Source organism: Taudactylus pleione, unplaced genomic scaffold (assembly GCF_031769625.1).
Source record: "Taudactylus pleione unplaced genomic scaffold, aTauple2 ptg000747l, whole genome shotgun sequence".
In the NCBI taxonomy this organism is placed as follows: Eukaryota; Metazoa; Chordata; class Amphibia; order Anura; family Myobatrachidae; genus Taudactylus; species Taudactylus pleione.
The window spans coordinates 214,977-236,706 of NW_028285149.1; the positions used below are offsets into that span (position 1 = coordinate 214,977).

Sequence of the window (21,730 nt, forward strand, 5' to 3'; positions counted from 1 at the left end):
TAACACAACACACACTGTATACTGTACACTGGGGCTTATACAGATCCCACCACCATCCATTACTAACACACACTGTATACTGTACACTGGGGCTTATACAGATCCCACCACCATCCATTACTAACACAACACACACACTGTATACTGTACACTGGGGCTTATACAGATCCCACCACCATCCATTACTAACACACACTGTATACTGTACACTAGGGCTTATACAGATCCCACCACCATCCATTACTAACACACACTGTTTACTGTACACTAGGGCTTATACAGATCCCACCACCATCCATTACTAACACACACACTGTATACTGTACACTAGGGCTTATACAGATCCCACCACCATCCATTACTAACACACACTGTATACTGTACACTGGGGCTTATACAGATCCCACCACCATCCATTACTAACACACACACTGTATACTGTACACTGGGGCTTATACAGATCCCACCACCATCCATTACTAACACACACTGTATACTGTACACTGGGGCTTATACAGATCCCACCACCATCCATTACTAACACAACACACACTGTATACTGTACACTAGGGCTTATACAGATCCCACCACCATCCATTACTAACACACACTGTATACTGTACACTGGGGCTTATACAGATCCCACCACCATCCATTACTAACACACACTGTATACTGTACACTGGGGCTTATACAGATCCCACCACCATCCATTACTAACATACACTGTATACTGTACACTAGGGCTTATACAGATCCCACCACCATCCATTACTAACACACACTGTATACTGTACACTGGGGCTTATACAGATCCCACCACCATCCATTACTAACACACACTGTATACTGTACACTGGGGCTTATACAGATCCCACCACCATCCATTACTAACACACACTGTATACTGTACACTAGGGCTTATACAGATCCCACCACCATCCATTACTAACACAACACACACTGTATACTGTACACTGGGGCTTATACAGATCCCACCACCATCCATTACTATCACACACACTGTATACTGTACACTAGGGCTTATACAGATCCCACCACCATCCATTACTAACACACACTGTATACTGTACACTGGGGCTTATACAGATCCCACCACCATCCATTACTAACACACACTGTATACTGTACACTAGGGCTTATACAGATCCCACCACCATCCATTACTAACACAACACACACTGTATACTGTACACTAGGGCTTATACAGATCCCACCACCATCCATTACTAACACACACTGTATACTGTACACTAGGGCTTATACAGATCCCACCACCATCCATTACTAACACAACACACACTGTATACTGTACACTGGGGCTTATACAGATCCCACCACCATCCATTACTAACACACACTGTATACTGTACACTAGGGCTTATACAGATCCCACCACCATCCATTACTAACACAACACTGTATACTGTACACTAGGGCTTATACAGATCCCACCACCATCCATTACTAACACACACTGTATACTGTACACTAGGGCTTATACAGATCCCACCACCATCCATTACTAACACAACACACACACTGTATACTGTACACTGGGGCTTATACAGATCCCACCACCATCCATTACTAACACACACTGTATACTGTACACTAGGGCTTATACAGATCCCACCACCATCCATTACTAACACACACTGTATACTGTACACTGGGGCTTATACAGATCCCACCACCATCCATTACTAACACAACACTGTATACTGTACACTAGTGTTAATACAGATCCCACCACCATCCATTACTAACACACACTGTATACTGTACACTGGGGCTTATACAGATCCCACCACCATCCATTACTAACACAACACACACTGTATACTGTACACTGGGGCTTATACAGATCCCACCACCATCCATTACTAACACACACTGTATACTGTACACTGGGGCTTATACAGATCCCACCACCATCCATTACTAACACACACTGTATACTGTACACTGGGGCTTATACAGATCCCACCACCATCCATTACTAACACACACACTGTATACTGTACACTAGTGTTAATACAGATCCCACCACCATCCATTACTAACACACACTGTATACTGTACACTGTGGCTTATACAGATCCCACCACCATCCATTACTAACACAACACACACTGTATACTGTACACTGGGGCTTATACAGATCCCACCACCATCCATTACTAACACAACACACACTGTATACTGTACACTGGGGCTTATACAGATCCCACCACCATCCATTACTAACACAACACACACTGTATACTGTACATTGGGGCTTATACAGATCCACCACCATCCATTACTAACACAACACACACTGTATACTGTACAATGTGGCTTATACAGATCCCACCACCATCCATTACTAACACAACACACACTGTATACTGTACAATGGGGCTTATACAGATCCCACCACCATCCATTACTAACACACACTGTATACTGTACACTAGGGCTTATACAGATCCCACCACCATCCATTACTAACACACACTGTATACTGTACACTAGGGCTTATACAGATCCCACCACCATCCATTACTAACACACACTGTATACTGTACACTAGGGCTTATACAGATCCCACCACCATCCATTACTAACACAACACACTGTATACTGTACACTGGGGCTTATACAGATCCCACCACCATCCATTACTAACACACACTGTATACTGTACACTGGGGATTATACAGATCCCACCACCATCCATTACTAACACACACTGTATACTGTACACTAGTGTTTATACAGGTTCCACCACCATCCATTACTAACACACACTGTATACTGTACACTGGGGCTTATACAGATCCCACCACCATCCATTACTAACACAACACACACTGTATACTGTACACTGGGGCTTATACAGATCCCACCACCATCCATTACTAACACACACTGTATACTGTACACTGGGGCTTATACAGATCCCACCACCATCCATTACTAACACACACTGTATACTGTACACTAGTGTTTATATAGGTTCCACCTCAATACATTACTAACACACACTGTATACTGTACACTGGGGCTTATACAGATCCCACCACCATCCATTACTAACACACACTGTATACTGTACACTAGGGCTTATACAGATCCCACCACCATCCATTACTAACACACACACTGTATAATGTACACTGGGGCTTATACAGATCCCACCACCATCCATTACTAACACACACTGTATACTGTACACTGGGGCTTATACAGATCCCACCACCATCCATTACTAACACACACTGTATACTGTACACTGGGGCTTATACAGATCCCACCACCATCCATTACTAACACACACTGTATACTGTACACTAGGGCTTATACAGATCCCACCACCATCCATTACTAACATACACACTGTATACTGTACACTGGGGCTTATACAGATCCCACCACCATCCATTACTAACACACACTGTATACTGTACACTGGGGCTTATACAGATCCCACCACCATCCATTACTAACACACACTGTATACTGTACACTGGGGCTTATACAGATCCCACCACCATCCATTACTAACACACACTGTATACTGTACACTAGGGCTTATACAGCTCCCACCACCATCCATTACTAACACACACTGTATACTGTACACTGGGGCTTATACAGATCCCACCACCATCCATTACTAACACACACTGTATACTGTACACTAGGGCTTATACAGATCCCACCACCATCCATTACTAACACACACTGTATACTGTACACTAGGGCTTATACAGATCCCACCACCATCCATTACTAACACACACTGTATACTGTACACTAGGGCTTATACAGATCCCACCACCATCCATTACTAACACACACTGTATACTGTACACTGGGGCTTATACAGATCCCACCACCATCCATTACTAACACACACAGTATACTGTACACTAGGGCTTATACAGCTCCCACCACCATCCATTACTAACACACACTGTATACTGTACACTGGGGCTTATACAGATCCCACCACCATCCATTACTAACACACACTGTATACTGTACACTGGGGCTTATACAGATCCCACCACCATCCATTACTAACACACACAGTATACTGTACACTAGGGCTTATACAGCTCCCACCACCATCCATTACTAACACACACTGTATACTGTACACTAGGGCTTATACAGATCCCACCACCATCCATTACTAACACACACTGTATACTGTACACTAGGGCTTATACAGATCCCACCACCATCCATTACTAACACACACTGTATACTGTACACTAGGGCTTATACAGATCCCACCACCATCCATTACTAACACACACTGTATACTGTACACTAGGGCTTATACAGATCCCACCACCATCCATTACTAACACACACTGTATACTGTACACTAGGGCTTATACAGGTCCCACCACCATCCATTACTAACACACACTGTATACTGTACACTAGGGCTTATACAGGTCCCACCACCATCCATTACTAACACACACTGTATACTGTACACTGGGGCTTATACAGGTCCCACCACCATCCATTACTAACACACACTGTATACTGTACACTGGGGCTTATACAGATCCCACCACCATCCATTACTAACACACACTGTATACTGTACACTGGGGCTTATACAGATCCCACCACCATCCATTACTAACACACACTGTATACTGTACACTGGGGCTTATACAGATCCCACCACCATCCATTACTAACACAACACACACTGTATACTGTACACTGGGGCTTATACAGATCCCACCACCATCCATTACTAACACACACTGTATACTGTACACTAGGGCTTATACAGATCCCACCACCATCCATTACTAACACACACTGTATACTGTACACTGGGGCTTATACAGATCCCACCACCATCCATTACTAACACACACAGTATACTGTACACTGGGGCTTATACAGCTCCCACCACCATCCATTACTAACACACACTGTATACTGTACACTGGGGCTTATACAGATCCCACCACCATCCATTACTAACACACACTGTATACTGTACACTAGGGCTTATACAGATCCCACCACCATCCATTACTAACACACACTGTATACTGTACACTAGGGCTTATACAGATCCCACCACCATCCATTACTAACACACACTGTATACTGTACACTAGGGCTTATACAGATCCCACCACCATCCATTACTAACACACACTGTATACTGTACACTGGGGCTTATACAGATCCCACCACCATCCATTACTAACACACACAGTATACTGTACACTGGGGCTTATACAGCTCCCACCACCATCCATTACTAACACACACTGTATACTGTACACTAGGGCTTATACAGATCCCACCACCATCCATTACTAACACACACTGTATACTGTACACTAGGGCTTATACAGATCCCACCACCATCCATTACTAACACACACTGTATACTGTACACTAGGGCTTATACAGATCCCACCACCATCCATTACTAACACACACTGTATACTGTACACTGGGGCTTATACAGATCCCACCACCATCCATTACTAACACACACTGTATACTGTACACTGGGGCTTATACAGATCCCACCACCATCCATTACTAACACACACTGTATACTGTACACTGGGGCTTATACAGATCCCATCACCATCCATTACTATCACACACACTGTATACTGTACACTGGGGCTTATACAGATCCCACCACCATCCATTACTAACACACACACTGTATACTGTACACTGGGGCTTATACAGATCCCACCACCATCCATTACTAACATACACACTGTATACTGTACACTAGGGCTTATACAGATCCCACCACCATCCATTACTAACACACACTGTATACTGTACACTAGGGCTTATACAGATCCCACCACCATCCATTACTAACACACACTGTATACTGTACACTAGGGCTTATACAGATCCCACCATCATCCATTACTGACACACACACAGTATACTGTACACTGGGGCTTATACAGATCCCACCACCATCCATTACTAACACACACTGTATACTGTACACTGTGGCTTATACAGGTCCCACCACCATCCATTACTAACACACACTGTATACTGTACACTAGGGCTTATACAGATCCCACCACCATCCATTACTAACACACACTGTATACTGTACACTGGGGCTTATACAGATCCCACCACCATCCATTACTAACACACACTGTATACTGTACACTAGGGCTTATACAGATCCCACCACCATCCATTACTAACACACACTGTATACTGTACACTGGGGCTTATACAGATCCCACCACCATCCATTACTAACACACACACTGTATACTGTACACTAGTTTTTATACAGGTTCCACCACCATCCATTACTATCACAGACACACAGTATACTGTACACTAGTCATTATACAGATCCCACCACCATCCATTACTAACACAACACACACTGTATACTGTACACTAGGGCTTATACAGATCCCACCACCATCCATTACTAACACACACTGTATACTGTACACTGGGGCTTATACAGATCCCACCACCATCCATTACTAACACACATTGTATACTGTTCACTGGGGCTTATACAGATCCCACCACCATCCATTACTAACACACACTGTATACTGTACACTAGGGCTTATACAGATCCCACCACCATCCATTACTAACACACACTGTATACTGTACACTGGGGCTTATACAGATCCCACCACCATCCATTACTAACACACACTGTATACTGTACACTAGGGCTTATACAGATCCCACCACCATCCATTACTAACACACACTGTATACTGTACACTGGGGCTTATACAGATCCCACCATCATCCATTACTAACACACACTGTATACTGTACACTAGGGCTTATACAGATCCCACCACCATCCATTACTAACACAACACACACTGTATACTGTACACTAGGGCTTATACAGATCCCACCACCATCCATTACTAACACACACTGTATACTGTACACTGGGGCTTATACAGATCCCACCACCATCCATTACTAACACACACTGTATACTGTACACTGGGGCTTATACAGATCCCACCACCATCCATTACTAACACACACTGTATACTGTACACTGGGGCTTATACAGATCCCACCACCATCCGTTACTAACACACACTGTATACTGTACACTAGTCATTATACAGATCCCACCACCATCCATTACTAACACACACTGTATACTGTACACTGGGGCTTATACAGATCCCACCACCATCCATTACTAACACACACTGTATACTGTACACTAGTGTTTATACAGGTTCCACCACCATCCATTACTAACACACACTGTATACTGTACACTAGGGCTTATACAGATCCCACCACCATCCATTACTAACACACACTGTATACTGTACACTAGGGCTTATACAGATCCCACCACCATCCATTACTAACACACACTGTATACTGTACACTGGGGCTTATACAGATCCCACCACCATCCATTACTAACACACACTGTATACTGTACAATGGGGCTTATACAGATCCCACCACCATCCATTACTAACACACACTGTATACTGTACACTAGGGCTTATACAGATCCCACCACCATACATTACTAACACACACTGTATACTGTATACAGGTTCCACCACCATCCATTACTGACACACACACTGTATACTGTACACTAGTGTTTATACAGGTTCCACCACCATCCATTACTAACACACACTGTATACTGTACACTAGTGTTTATACAGGTTCCATCACCATCCATTACTAACACACACACACACACTACACTAGTGTTTATACAGGTTCCACCACCATACATTACTAACACACACTGTATACTGTATACAGGTTCCACCACCATCCATTACTGACACACACACTGTATACTGTACACTAGTGTTTATACAGGTTCCACCACCATCCATTACTAACACACACTGTATACTGTACACTAGTGTTTATACAGGTTCCATCACCATCCATTACTAACACACACACACACTGTACACTAGTTTTTATACAGATCCCATCACCATCCATTACTAACACACACACACACACACTACACTAGTGTTTATACAGGTTCCACCACCATCCATTACTAACACACACACACACACACACACTGTACACTAGTTTTTATACAGATCCCATCACCATCCATTACTAACACACACACACACACTACACTAGTGTTTATACAGGTTCCACCACCATCCATTACTAACACACACACACACACACTGTACACTAGTTTTTATACAGATCCCATCACCATCCATTACTAACACATACACACACTGTACACTTGTGTTTATACAGGTTCCACCACCATCCATTACTAACACACACACACACACACACACACACACACACACACACACACACACACTACACTACACTAGTGTTTATACAGGTTCCACCACCATCCATTACTAACACTCACACAGACACACACTGTACACTAGTGTTTATACAGTTTCCACAACAATCCATTACTAACACACACACATTATCGTACAACAGTGTTTATACAGGTTCCACCACCATCCATTACTAACACACACACACACATTATCGTACAACAGTCTTTATACAGGTAAACCTAGGGACAATCGCTCACCTTGTCTCTCCCATATCTCCGCAGAAGTTTATAAGGCCAGGAGTAGAGGGTGTCCTTTGTGTTGGTATCCTTCAGTATAAGACAATCAGCTTCAGCTCTTAATATGTAAGCACCTCGTAATGAGCAACGCTCTGCGGCTTCTGTCCTCTGCACTGTGACACGGAACTCGGACACTGTGACAAAATAATACAATACAATGTAATACTTGTGCCCACATCTCACCCCATCATCCTACACTCAGGGTATCTCACCCCATCATCCTACACTCAGGGTATCTCACCCCATCATACTACACTCAGGGTATCTCACCCCTTCATCCTACACTCAGGATACCTCACCCCATCATCCTACTCTCACAGTATCTCACCCCATCATCCTACACTCAGGGTCTCACCCCATCATCCTACTCTCACAGTATCTCACCCCATCATCCTACACTCAGGGTCTCACCCCATCATCCTACTCTCACGGTATTTCAACCCATCATCCTACACTCAGGGTCTCTCACCCCATCATCCTACACTCAGGGTATCTCAACCCATCATCCTACTCTCAGGGTATCTCACCCCATCATCCTACACTCAGGGTATCTCAACCCATCATCCTACACTCAGGGTATCTCACCCCATCAACCTACACTCAGGGTATCTCACCCCATCATCCTACACTCAGGGTATCTCACCTCATAATCCTACTCTCACAGTATCTCACCCCATCATCCTACTCTCACAGTATCTCACCCCATCATCCTACACTCACGGTATCTCACCCCATCATCCTACACTCACGGTATCTCACCTCATCATCCTACTTTCAGGGTGTCTCACCCCATCATCCTACTCTCAGGGTATCTCACCCCATCATCTTACTCTCAGGGTATCTCACCCCATCATCCTACTCTCAGGGTATCTCACTCCATCATCCTACTCTCAGGGTATCTCACTCCATCATCCTACTCTCAGGGTATCTCACTCCATCATCCTACTCTCAGGGTATCTCACCCCATCATCCTACTCTCAGGGTATCTCACCTCATCATCCTACTCTCAGGGTATCTCACCCCAACATCCTACTCTCAGGGTATCTCACCCCATCATCCTACTCTCAGGGTATCTCACCCCATCATCCTAATCTTACAGTATGTCACCCCATCATCCTAACCTCACAGTATCTCACTCCATCATCCTACACTCACAGTACCTCACCCCATCATCCTAACAGGGTATCTCACCCCATCATCCTACTCTCACAGTATCTCACGCCATCATCCTACACTCACAGTATCTCACCCCATCATCCTACTCTCACAGTATCTCACTCCATCATCCTACACTCACAGTACCTCACCCCATCATCCTACTCTCAGGGTATCTCACCCCATCATCCTACTCTCACATTGTCTCACCCCATTATGCTACTCTCACAGTATCTCACCCCATCATCCTACTCCCACAGTATCTCACCCCATCATCCTACTCTCAGGGTATCTCACCCCATCATCCTACTCTCAGGGTATCTCACCCCATCATCCTACTCTCAGGGTATCTCACCCCATCATCCTACTCTCAGGGTATCTCACCCCATCATCCTACTCTCACGGTATCTCACCCCATCATCCTACTCTCAGGGTATCTCACCCCATCATCCTACTCTCACAGTATCTCACCTCATCATCCAAATCTCACAGTATCTCACCCCATCATCCTACTCTCACAGTATCTCACCCCATCATCCTACTCTCACAGTATGTCACCCCATCATCCTACTCTCACAGTATCTCACCCCATCATCCTACTCTCAGGGTATCTCACCCCATCATGCTAATCTTACTGTACCTCACCCCATCATCCTACACTCACAGTATCTCACCCCATCATCCTAATCTTACAGTATCTCACCCCATCATCCTACACTCACAGTATCTCACCCCATCATCCTAATCTTACAGTATCTCACCCCATCAAGCTACTCTCACAGTATCTCACCCCATCATCCTACACTCGCAGTATCTCACCCCATCATCCTACTCTCACAGTATCTCACCCCATCATCATACTCTCACAGTATGTCACCCCATCATCTTACTCTCACAGTATCTCACCCCATCATGTTACTCTCACAGTATCTCACCCCATCATCCTACTCTCAGGGTATCTCACCCCATCATCCTAATCTTACTGTATCTCACCCCATCATCCTACACTCACAGTATCTCACCCCATCATCCTAATCTTACAGTATCTCACCCCATCATCCTACACTCACAGTACCTCACCCCATCATCCTACTCTCAGGGTATCTTACCCCATCATCCTACTATCACATTGTCTCACCCCATCATCCTACACTCACAATATCTCACCCCATCATGCTACTCTCACAGTATCTCACCACATCATGCTACTCTCACAGTATCTCACCCCATTATCCTAATCTTACTGTATCTCACCCCATCATCCTAGTCTCACAGTATCTCACCCCATCATCCTACTCTCACATTGTCTCACCCCATCATGCTACTCTCACAGTATCTCACCCCATCATCCTACTCTCAGGGTATCTCACCCCATCATCCTACTCTCAGGGTATCTCACCCCATCATCCAACTCTCACGGTGTCTCACCTCATCATCCTAATCTCACGGTATCTCACCCCATCATCCTACTCTCACAGTATCTCACCCCATCATCCTTCGCTCACAGTATCTCACCCCATCACCCTACACTCATAGTATCTCACCCCATCATCCTACTCTCACAGTATCTCACCCCATCATCCTACTCTCACAGTATCTCACCCCATCATGCTACTCTCACAGTATCTCACTCCATCATCCTACTCTCACAGTATCTCACCCCATCATGTTACTCTCACAGTATCTCACCCCATCATCCTACTCTCACAGTATCTCACCCCATCATCCTACTCTCAGGGTATCTCACCCCATCATCCTAATCTTACAGTATCTCACCCCATCATCCTAATCTCACAGTATCTCACCCCATCATCCTACTCTCACAGTATCTCACCCCATCATCCTACTTTTTCAATGTAAGCAATTCCTGGAGTGTGTAAATTTGCAGTCAGTCCTGTTACACCCCCATTACAAGCGCATAAAATGAACCATCTCCGTGTCTCGCAATAGCCACTTCCCAGTCACTGCACAAGAAAGTCCATCACATGCGTTTTAGAAGTACTGTGCCTGTGCGCACACGATGTGGAAGAACCCATCAGCCATACGAAATTTTTAGACATTTTCGCACATGCACTGTAGCAAAAGAATTGCTCATTTATTTGAACACCGTCGTTGTTAGGTGCTGTATACAGTATATACACAGCCAGCTACTCTCTGATAGGTGCTGTATACAGTATATACACAGCCAGCTACTCTCTGATAGGTGCTGTATACAGTATATACACAGCCAGCTACTCTCTGATAGGTGCTGTATACAGTATATACACAGCCAGCTACTCTCTGATAGGTGCTGTATACAGTATATATACACAGCCAGCTACTCTCTGATAGGTGCTGTATACAGTATATCCACAGCCAGCTACTCTCTGATAGGTGCTGTATACAGTATATACACAGCCAGCTACTCTCTGATAGGTGCTGTATACAGTATATCCACAGCCAGCTACTCTCTGATAGGTGCTGTATACAGTATATACACAGCCAGCTACTCTCTGATAGGTGCTGTATACAGTATATACACAGCCAGCTACTCTCTGATAGGTGCTGTATACAGTATATACACAGCCAGCTACTCTCTGATAGGTGCTGTATACAGTATATACACAGCCAGCTACTCTCTGATAGGTGCTGTATACAGTATATACACAGCCAGCTACTCTCTGATAGGTGATGTATACAGTATATACACAGCCAGCTACTCTCTGATAGGTGCTGTATACAGTATACACACAGCCAGCTACTCTCTGATAGGTGCTGTATACAGTATATACACAGCCAGCTACTCTCTGATAGGTGCTGTATACAGTATACACACAGCCAGCTACTCTCTGATAGGTGCTGTATACAGTATATACACAGCCAGCTACTCTCTGATAGGTGCTGTATACAGTATATACACAGCCAGCTACTCTCTGATAGGTGCTGTATACAGTATACACAGCCAGCTACTCTCTGATAGGTGCTGTATACAGTATACACAGCCAGCTACTCTCTGATAGGTGCTGTATACAGTATACACACAGCCAGCTACTCTCTGATAGGTGCTGTATACACTATATACACAGCCAGCTACTCTCTGATAGGTGCTGTATACAGTATATACACAGCCAGCTACTCTCTGATAGGTGCTGTATACAGTATACACACAGCCAGCTACTCTCTGATAGGTGCTGTATACAGTATACACACAGCCAGCTACTCTCTGATAGGTGCTGTATACAGTATATACACAGCCAGCTACTCTCTGATAGGTGCTGTATACAGTATATACACAGCCAGCTACTCTCTGATAGGTGCTGTATACAGTATACACACAGCCAGCTACTCTCTGATAGGTGCTGTATACAGTATACACACAGCCAGCTACTCTCTGATAGGTGCTGTATACAGTATATACACAGCCAGCTACTCTCTGATAGGTGCTGTATACAGTATATACACACAGCCAGCTACTCTCTGATAGGTGCTGTATACAGTATATACACAGCCAGCTACTCTCTGATAGGTGCTGTATACAGTATACACACAGCCAGCTACTCTCTGATAGGTGCTGTATACAGTATATACACAGCCAGCTACTCTCTGATAGGTGCTGTATACAGTATATACACAGCCAGCTACTCTCTGATAGGTGCTGTATACAGTATATACACAGCCAGCTACTCTCTGATAGGTGCTGTATACAGTATACACACAGCCAGCTACTCTCTGATAGGTGCTGTATACAGTATACACACAGCCAGCTACTCTCTGATAGGTGCTGTATACAGTATATACACAGCCAGCTACTCTCTGATAGGTGCTGTATACAGTATATACACAGCCAGCTACTCTCTGATAGGTGCTGTATACAGTATACACACAGCCAGCTACTCTCTGATAGGTGCTGTATACAGTATACACAGCCAGCTACTCTCTGATAGGTGCTGTATACAGTATATACACAGCCAGCTACTCTCTGATAGGTGCTGTATACAGTATATACACAGCCAGCTACTCTCTGATAGGTGCTGTATACAGTATATACACAGCCAGTATATACACAATCAGCTACTCTCTGATAGGTGCTGTATACAGTATATACACAGCCAGCTACTCTCTGATAGGTGCTGTATACAGTATATACACAACCAGCTACTCTCTGATAGGTGCTGTATACAGTATATACACAGCCAGCTACTCTCTGATAGGTGCTGTATACAGTATATACACAGCCAGCTACTGGTACTGTATACAGTATATACACAGCCAGCTACTCTCTGATAGGTGCTGTATATAGTATACACACAGCCAGCTACTCTCTGATAGGTGATGTATACAGTATATACACAGCCAGCTACTCTCTGATAGGTGCTGTATACAGTATATACACAGCCAGCTACTCTCTGATAGGCGCTGTATACAGTATATACACAGCCAGCTACTCTCTGATAGGTGCTGTATACAGTATATACACAGCCAGCTACTCTCTGATAGGTGCTGTATACAGTATATACACAGCCAGCTACTCTCTGATAGGTGCTGTATACACTATATACACAGCCAGCTACTCTCTGATAGGTACTGTATACAGTATATACACAGCCAGCTACTCTCTGATAGGTGCTGTATACAGTATACATACAGCCAGCTACTCTCTGATAGGTGCTGTATACAGTATATACACAGCCAGCTACTCTCTGATAGGTGCTGTATACAGTATATACACAGCCAGCTACTCTCTGATAGGTGCTGTATACAGTATACACACAGCCAGCTACTCTCTGATAGGTGCTGTATACAGTATACACACAGCCAGCTACTCTCTGATAGGTGCTGTATATAGTATACACACAGCCAGCTACTCTCTGATAGGTGCTGTATACAGTATACACACAGCCAGCTACTCTCTGATAGGTGCTGTATACAGTATACACACAGCCAGCTACTCTCTGATAGGTGCTGTATATAGTATACACACAGCCAGCTACTCTCTGATAGGTGCTGTATATAGTATACACACAGCCAGCTACTCTCTGATAGGTGCTGTATACAGTATACACACAGCCAGCTACTCTCTGATAGGTGCTGTATACAGTATATACACAGCCAGCTACTCTCTGATAGGTGCTGTATACAGTATATACACAGCCAGCTACTCTCTGATAGGTGCTGTATACAGTATACACACAGCCAGCTACTCTCTGATAGGTGCTGTATACAGTATATACACAGCCAGCTACTCTCTGATAGGTGCTGTATACAGTATATACACAGCCAGCTACTCTCTGATAGGTGCTGTATACAGTATATACACAGCCAGCTACTCTCTGATAGGTGCTGTATACAGTATACACACAGCCAGCTACTCTCTGATAGGTGCTGTATACAGTATATACACAGCCAGCTACTCTCTGATAGGTGCTGTATACAGTATATACACAGCCAGCTACTCTCTGATAGGTGCTGTATACAGTATACACACAGCCAGCTACTCTCTGATAGGTGCTGTATACAGTATATACACAGCCAGCTACTCTCTGATAGGTGCTGTATACAGTATATACACAGCCAGCTACTCTCTGATAGGTGCTGTATACAGTATACACACAGCCAGCTACTCTCTGATAGGTGCTGTATACAGTATATACACAGCCAGCTACTCTCTGATAGGTGCTGTATACAGTATATACACAGCCAGCTACTCTCTGATAGGTGCTGTATACAGTATATACACAGCCAGCTACTCTCTGATAGGTGCTGTATACAGTATACACAGCCAGCTACTCTCTGATAGGTGCTGTATACAGTATATACACAGCCAGCTACTCTCTGATAGGTGCTGTATACAGTATATACACAGCCAGCCAGCTACTCTCTGATAGGTACTGTATACAGTATACACAGCCAGCTACTCTCTGATAGGTGCTGTATACAGTATACACACAGCCAGCTACTCTCTGATAGGTGCTGTATACAGTATATACACAGCCAGCTACTCTCTGATAGGTGCTGTATACAGTATATATACACAGCCAGCTACTCTCTGATAGGTGCTGTATACAGTATACACACAGCCAGCTACTCTCTGATAGGTGCTGTATACAGTATACACACAGCCAGCTACTCTCTGATAGGTGCTGTATACAGTATATACACAGCCAGCTACTCTCTGATAGGTGCTGTATACAGTATACACACAGCCAGCTACTCTCTGGTAGGTGCTGTATACAGTATATACACAGCCAGCTACTCTCTGATAGGTACTGTATACAGTATATACACAGCCAGCTACTCTCTGATAGGTGCTGTATATAGTATACACACAGCCAGCTACTCTCTGATAGGTGCTGTATACAGTATACACACAGCCAGCTACTCTCTGATAGGTGCTGTATACAGTATATATACACAGCCAGCTACTCTCTTATAGGTGCTGTATACAGTATACACACAGCCAGCTACTCTCTGATAGGTGCTGTATACAGTATATACACAGCCAGCTACTCTCTGATAGGTGCTGTATACAGTATATACACAGCCAGCTACTCTCTGATAGGTGCTGTATACAGTATATACACAGCCAGCTACTCTCTGATAGGTGCTGTATACAGTATATACACAGCCAGCTACTCTCTGATAGGTGCTGTATACAGTATACACACAGCCAGCTACTCTCTGATAGGTGCTGTATACAGTATATATACACAGCCAGCTACTCTCTGATAGGTACTGTATACAGTATATACACAGCCAGCTACTCTCTGATAGGTGCTGTATACAGTATACACACAGCCAGCTACTCTCTGATAGGTGCTGTATACAGTATATACACAGCCAGCTACTCTCTGATAGGTGCTGTATACAGTATACACAGCCAGCTACTCTCTGATAGGTGCTGTATACAGTATATACACAGCCAGCTACTCTCTGATAGGTGCTGTATACAGTATATACACAGCCAGCTACTCTCTGATAGGTGCTGTATACAGTATATACACAGCCAGCTACTCTCTGATAGGTGCTGTATACAGTATATACACAGCCAGCTACTCTCTGATAGGTGCTGTATACAGTATATACACAGCCAGCTACTCTCTGATAGGTGCTGTATACAGTATATACACAGCCAGCTACTCTCTGATAGGTGCTGTGTACAGTATATACACAGCCAGCTACTCTCTGATAGGTGCTGTATACAGTATATACACAGCCAGCTACTCTGATAGGTGCTGTATACAGTATACACACAGCCAGCTACTCTCTGATAGGTGCTGTATACAGTATATACACAACCAGCTACTCTCTGATAGGTGCTGTGTACAGTATATACACAGCCAGCTACTCTCTGATAGGTGCTGTATACAGTATACACACAGCCAGCTACTCTCTGATAGGTGCTGTATACAGTATATACACAGCCAGCTACTCTCTGATAGGTGCTGTATACAGTATATACACAGCCAGCTACTCTCTGATAGGTGCTGTATACAGTATACACACAGCCAGCTACTCTCTGATAGGTGCTGTATACAGTATACACACAGCCAGCTACTCTCTGATAGGTGCTGTATACAGTATATACACAGCCAGTATATACACAACCAGCTACTCTCTGATAGGTGCTGTATACAGTATATACACAGCCAGCTACTCTCTGATAGGTGCTGTATACAGTATATACACAGCCAGCTACTCTCTGATAGGTGCTGTATACAGTATATACACAGCCAGCTACTCTCTGATAGGTGCTGTATACAGTATACACAGCCAGCTACTCTCTGATAGGTGCTGTATACAGTATATACACAGCCAGCTACTCTCTGATAGGTGATGTATACAGTATATACACAGCCAGCTACTCTCTGATAGGTGCTGTATACAGTATATACACAGCCAGCTACTCTCTGATAGGTGCTGTATACAGTATATCCACAGCCAGCTACTCTCTGATAGGTGCTGTATACAGTATATACACAGCCAGCTACTCTCTGATAGGTGCTGTATACAGTATACACAGCCAGCTACTCTCTGATAGGTGCTGTATACAGTATATACACAGCCAGCTACTCTCTGATAGGTGCTGTATACAGTATATATACACAGCCAGCTACTCTCTGATAGGTGCTGTATACAGTATATACACAGCCAGCTACTCTCTGATAGGTGCTGTATACAGTATATACACAGCCAGCTACTCTCTGATAGGTGCTGTATACAGTATATACACAGCCAGCTACTCTCTGATAGGTGCTGTATACAGTATATACACAGCCAGCTACTCTCTGATAGGTGCTGTATACAGTATATACACAGCCAGCTACTCTCTGATAGGTGCTGTATACAGTATATACACAGCCAGCTACTCTCTGATAGGTGATGTATACAGTATATACACAGCCAGCTACTCTCTGATAGGTGCTGTATACAGTATATACACAGCCAGCTACTCTCTGATAGGTGCTGTATACACTATATACACACAGCCAGCTACTCTCTGATAGGTGCTGTATACAGTATATATAGGAGGGGGCGTGGACGAGAGGAGGCGAGGATGAGAGGTGGGGATGGGCGGGGGCGTGGATGAGAGGAGGTGGGGATGGGAGGGGGCGTGGATGAGAGGAGGTGGGAATGGGAGGGGGCGTGGATGAGAGGAGGTGGGAATGGGAGGGGGCGTGGATGAGAGGAGGTGGGGATGGGAGGGGGCGTGGATGAGAGAAGGGGGGATGGGAGGGGGGTAAGGGAGGGGGAGTGGATGGGAAGGGGGCGTGGATGAGAGGAGGTGGGGATGGGAGGGGGTGTGGATGAGAGAAGGGGGGATGGGAGGGGGGGAAGGGAGGGGGAGTGGATGAGAGGAGGTGGGGATGGGAAGGGGGCGTGGATGAGAGGAGGTGGGGATGGGAGGGGGGGAAGGGAGGGGGAGTGGATGGGAAGGGGGCGTGGATGAGAGGAGGTGGGGATGGGTGGGGGCATGGATGAGAGAAGGTGGGGATGGGAGGGGGCGTGGATGAGAGAAGGGGGGATGGAAGGGGGCATGGATGAGAGAAGGGGGGATGGGAGGGGGGGAAGGGAGGGGGAGTGGATGAGAGGAGGTGGGGATGGGAAGGGGGCGTGGATGAGAGGAGGTGGGGATGGGAGGGGGGGAAGGGAGGGGGAGTGGATGGGAAGGGGGCGTGGATGAGAGGAGGTGGGGATGGGAGGGGGCGTGGATGAGAGAAGGGGGGAAGGGAGGGGGAGTGGATGGGAAGGGGGCGTGGATGAGAGGAGGTGGGGATGGGAGAGGGCGTGGATGAGAGAAGGGGGGATGGGAGGGGGGGAAGGGAGGGGGAGTGGATGAGAGGAGGTGGGGATGGGAAGGGGGCGTGGATGAGAGGAGGTGGGGATGGGAGGGGGGGAAGGGAGGGGGAGTGGATGGGAAGGGAGCGTGGATGAGAGGAGGTGGGGATGGGAGGGTGCGTGGATGAGAGAAGGGGGGAAGGGAGGGGGAGTGGATGGGAAGGGGGCGTGGATGAGAGGAGGTGGGGATGGGAGGGGGCGTGGATGAGAGGAGGTGGGGATGGGAGGGGGGGAAGGGAGGGGGAGTGGATGGGAAGGGGGCGTGGATGAGAGGAGGTGGGGATGGGTGGGGGCGTGGATGAGAGAAAGTGGGGATGGGAGGGGGCGTGGATGAGAGAAGGGGGGATGGAAGGGGGCGTGGATGAGAGGAGGTGGGGATGGAAGGGGGCATGGATGAGAGGAGGTGGGGATGGAAGGGGGCGTGGATGAGAGGAGGTGGGGATGGAAGGGGGCGTGGATGAGAGGAGGTGGGGATGGAAGGGGGCGTGGATGAGAGAAGGTGGGGATGGAAGGGGGCGTGGATGAGAGAAGGTGGGGATGGAAGGGGGCGTGGATGAGAGGAGGTGGGGATGGAAGGGGGCGTGGATGAGAGGAGGTGGGGATGGAAGGGGGCGTGGATGAGAGGAGGTGGGGATGGAAGGGGCGTGGATGAGAGGAGGTGGGGATGGAAATGGGGGCGTGGATGAGAGGAGGTGGCGATGGGAGGGCGCGTGGATGAGAGGAGGTGGCGATGGGAGGGGGCGTGGATGAGAGGAGGTGGCGATGGGAGGGGGCGTGGATGAGAGCGGCAGGGATGGGAGGGGGCTTGGACGAGAGGGGGCGGGGATGGATGGGAAGGGGTGGGGATGGATGGGAAGGGGTGGGGATGGGAGGGGGCATGGATGAGAGGAGGTGGGGATGGGAGGGGGGTAAGGGAGGGGGAGTGGATGGGAAGGGAGCGTGGATGAGAGGAGGTGGGGATGGGAGGGGGCGTGGATGAGAGAAGGGGGGAAGGGAGGGGGAGTGGATGGGAAGGGGGCGTGGATGAGAGGAGGTGGGGATGAGAGGGGGCAGGGATGAGAGAGGACGGGGATGAGAGGTGGTGAGGGATGGGAGGGGCGGGGATGGGAGGCGGCGGGGATGAGAGGTGGTGAGGGATGGGAGGGGCGGGGATGGGAGGCGGCGGGGATGGGAGGTGGTGAGGGATGGGAGGGGCGGGGATGGGAGGCGGCGGGGATGAGAGGTGGTGAGGGATGGGAGGGGCGGGGATGGGAGGAGGCGGGGATGAGAGGGGGCGGGGAAGAGAGGGGGTGGGGAAGGGGTTGAAAGGGGGTGAGGGATCAAAGGGGTTGAGGGATGAGAGGGGGTGAGGGATGAGAGGGGGTGAGGGATGAGAGGAGGTGGGGGTGAGGGGGCGGGGATGAGAGGAGGCAGGGATGAGAGGGGAGGGATGAAAGGGGGTGAGGGATGAGAGGGGAGGGATGAAAGGGGGTGAGGGATGAGAGGGGAGGGATGAAAGGGGGTGAGGGATGAGAGGGGGTAAGGGATGAGAGGGGGTGAGGGATGAAAGGGGGTGAGGGATGAAAGGGGGTGAGGGATGAGAGGGGGTGAGGGATGAGAGGAGGTGAGGGATGAGAGGGGGCGGGGATGAGTGCAGGGATGGGAGGGGGCTTGGACGAGAGGGCGCTGGGATGAGAGGGGGCGGGGATGAGAGAGGGCGGGGATGAGAGAGGGCGGGGATGAGAGGAGGTGAGGGATGAGAGGAGGTGAGGGATGAGAGGAGGTGAGGGATGAGAGGAGGTGAGGGATGAGAGGGGCTGAGGGATGAGAGGGGCTGAGGGATGAGAGGGGCTGAGGGATGAGAGGTGGTGAGGGATGAGAGGGGTTGAGGGATGAGAGGTGGTGAGGGATGAGAGGTGGTGAGGGATGATTGGGGTGGGAATGGGAGGGGGCGGGGATGAGAGGAGGTGGGGATGGGGATGAGAGGAGGCGAGGATGACAGGGGGTGGGGATGAGAGGGGGTGAGGGATGAGAGGGGGTGAGGGATGAGAGGGGGTGGGGATGAGAGGGGGTGAGGGATGAGAGGGGGTGAGGGATGAGAGGGGGTGAGGGATGAGAGGGGGTGGAGATGAGAGGGGGTGGGGATGAGAAGGGGTGAGGATGAGAAGGGGTGGGGATGAGAGGGTGTGGGGATGAGAGGGTGTGGGGATGAGAGGGGGTGAGGGATGAGAGGGGGTGGGGATGAGAGGGTGGGGATGAGAGGGGGTGGGGATGAGAGGGGGTGAAGGATGAGAGGGTTGGGATGAGAGGGGGTGGGGATGAGAGGGGTGAGGGATGAGAGGGGGTGGGGATGAGAGTGGGTGAGGATGAGAGGGGGTGGGGATGAGAGGGGGTGAGGGATGAGAGGGGGTGGGGATGAGAAGGGGTGAGGGATGAGAGGGGGTGAGGGATGAGAGGGGGTGAGGGATGAGAAGGGGTGAGGGATGAGAAGGGGTGAGGGATGAGAGGGAGGGAGCACCATCAGATGCCAGGTCCATATATACAGTATACTAGTAACTTATATTCTTTGTGTATGGGTGTCTATCTCCAGTATTAATAAATATGGTCTACGCTAGACTG

The 21,730-nt window shown here is 47.4% G+C and overlaps 1 protein-coding gene across 3 annotated transcripts in view; it reads right to left on the reverse strand.

The window, feature by feature from the left end:
- Positions 1-21,730, reverse strand: part of LOC148477101 (docking protein 1-like) — a 510,241-nt gene that overhangs the window by 28,282 nt on the left and 460,229 nt on the right. For all 3 annotated transcript variants that reach the window (XM_088457210.1, XM_088457211.1, XM_088457212.1), the window contains one exon: positions 8,624-8,796. In XM_088457210.1, coding sequence (XP_088313336.1) covers positions 8,624-8,796 — 173 coding nt within the window. The remainder of the gene's footprint in view (positions 1-8,623; positions 8,797-21,730) is intronic.